The sequence below is a fragment of the Halyomorpha halys genome, unplaced genomic scaffold (genome assembly GCF_000696795.3).
Source record: "Halyomorpha halys isolate HHAL.00 unplaced genomic scaffold, Hhal_1.1 Scaffold220.1, whole genome shotgun sequence".
In the NCBI taxonomy this organism is placed as follows: Eukaryota; Metazoa; Arthropoda; class Insecta; order Hemiptera; family Pentatomidae; genus Halyomorpha; species Halyomorpha halys.
Window position 1 is genome coordinate 422,893 of NW_027104907.1, and position 1,814 is coordinate 424,706.

The 1,814-nt window shown below is 28.9% G+C and overlaps 1 protein-coding gene across 1 annotated transcript in view; it reads right to left on the bottom strand.

Moving 5' to 3' along the window:
* LOC106679800 (peroxiredoxin-6) overlaps positions 1-922 on the bottom strand; it is a 32,076-nt gene extending 31,154 nt beyond the window's left edge. The window contains exon 1 of the mRNA XM_067046023.1: positions 794-922. Within this exon, the coding sequence (XP_066902124.1) occupies positions 794-876 (83 nt within the window). The 5' untranslated portion in view covers positions 877-922. The remainder of the gene's footprint in view (positions 1-793) is intronic.
* Between the last annotated feature and the right edge of the window lie 892 nt (positions 923-1,814).

Sequence of the window (1,814 nt, forward strand, 5' to 3'; positions counted from 1 at the left end):
ATATTCCTTTCATCATAACATATTATTATTACAATACCACCAGTAATTATTCAGTTTACAATGCCGATTATGTTGTAAACTGAATAATTACAATAAGTTAAATTGTGATAATAATAGGTTATTGACTAAGATAAAATTTGACAAATGCATTACAGCCTACAACAGTGTGATAACAATGTTAGCTACGATATAATAAATAAGATCCTTTAGAATGGCCGAAACGTAGGAGTTACAAGATAATAATAAGTGAGAGACTATAAGGATATTTTTATTATAACTGATAAACAAACTTGTCTCAAAGAAGATATTTAATTATATATAAAAAAGAAAACATTTACAATGTTTGTTAATTATACAATGTTTCGTCTTCAACTAGAAGTCACTTTACCTTAACTAAATAACAACATTGTTCACTTAAGAAAACAAAATTTCAAAAGATACTTTCAACAATTAATAAAATCAACCTTCAAAATTATGTCAAAAATTTCAATTCATAAACATTTTCAGTTACCATGTTGTACGGCTCAATGCCTCATATATTAATTATATCACTTATATATTAAGTTTTGTTCCGCATTTTAATTTTTTGCTCATCTATGAAATAAATTAATATTGTATTTTTTTTTCTTTTATCTGGATTAATCGACTCTCCCGCTCAACCGGCGATGTCTCGGTCCCTAGAAGAAAGGTTAAGCGAGTTTTTACTCAAAAAAACTTTTCATTTAGACGCTTTCCAGATCCGCTATTCAATACATTGATTATAAGATTTAATATATTTTAAATATAAACTTACGAATCGCCAATCCATTCATGGAAGTCTATTTCTCCATGAGTGGTGTTGGCTTTGAAGTTTGGAATGATGGCTCCCAGCCTCATGTTTACAGCTTGAAGAGTGGAATTGGACTGAAGAGTGAAGTGGGGAGCTTGGTTTTATAGGCGCTAAGGAATTTGTCCTTCATTGCAATAATCTACACCGTACATCAATATTTCACTTTATTGTTTAAATTTATTTTTTAAAAACCCTTTTTGAAGTTGACTCAACATAATTAATTGGTCATTCATTTAGTCCATTGAAAATAATTAAAAATGCCACTTGAAATTCTGATGGAAGCACCAAAAATATTCAAGTGTACAAAAAAAAAAAGTCAAGTATATTGGGAACGAATTTCCTCATTTACAAAACGCTTTTTGCAGCCCACTTAAGTTTAGTTAATTATTATATGAGAGGGTGCGTTAAGTGCATGAAGAACACAAATAAGGAAAAAAAGTATTTATTAGTCAAATATTTGCACAGAATTTCAGGTCATCAGGGCTAAGAACAAAAAACAACAATAAAGGAATTAAAGAATGATTATAAAATAAGAAAACAAATTATATTATAGATACAAAATAGTATTGAAAGAAATGTATAGTCTCAGTATTATAAGAAGATAAAGGCTGTATGAGAAGGGTAATTTTAAAATTAAGTAAGAGGAAAGAACAAGAGAGACATGCTTTATTTAGCCATGCTGCCCCAATATTTTGGGTTGCTATAAAACACAGTGTACTAATCGATCCATGATCAGGACATATATACACTACATACGAGGAGAAGTTGGTTGGGGTGTGGTCAAAATAAAACACTAATAAGTTGATGTAACTTATTTAATCGTGCCAACGTTTCGGCTAGAGTTTCTAGCCTTCATCAGAGTAAAGAACAGGACAAGATAACAACTAATGAATATAGAAAATAAAAAATAAAATATAAAAAAAATGACATAAAGTGAATAATTTTACAGAATGGAATTAATAAAATGAAGTATGAATATATTAGT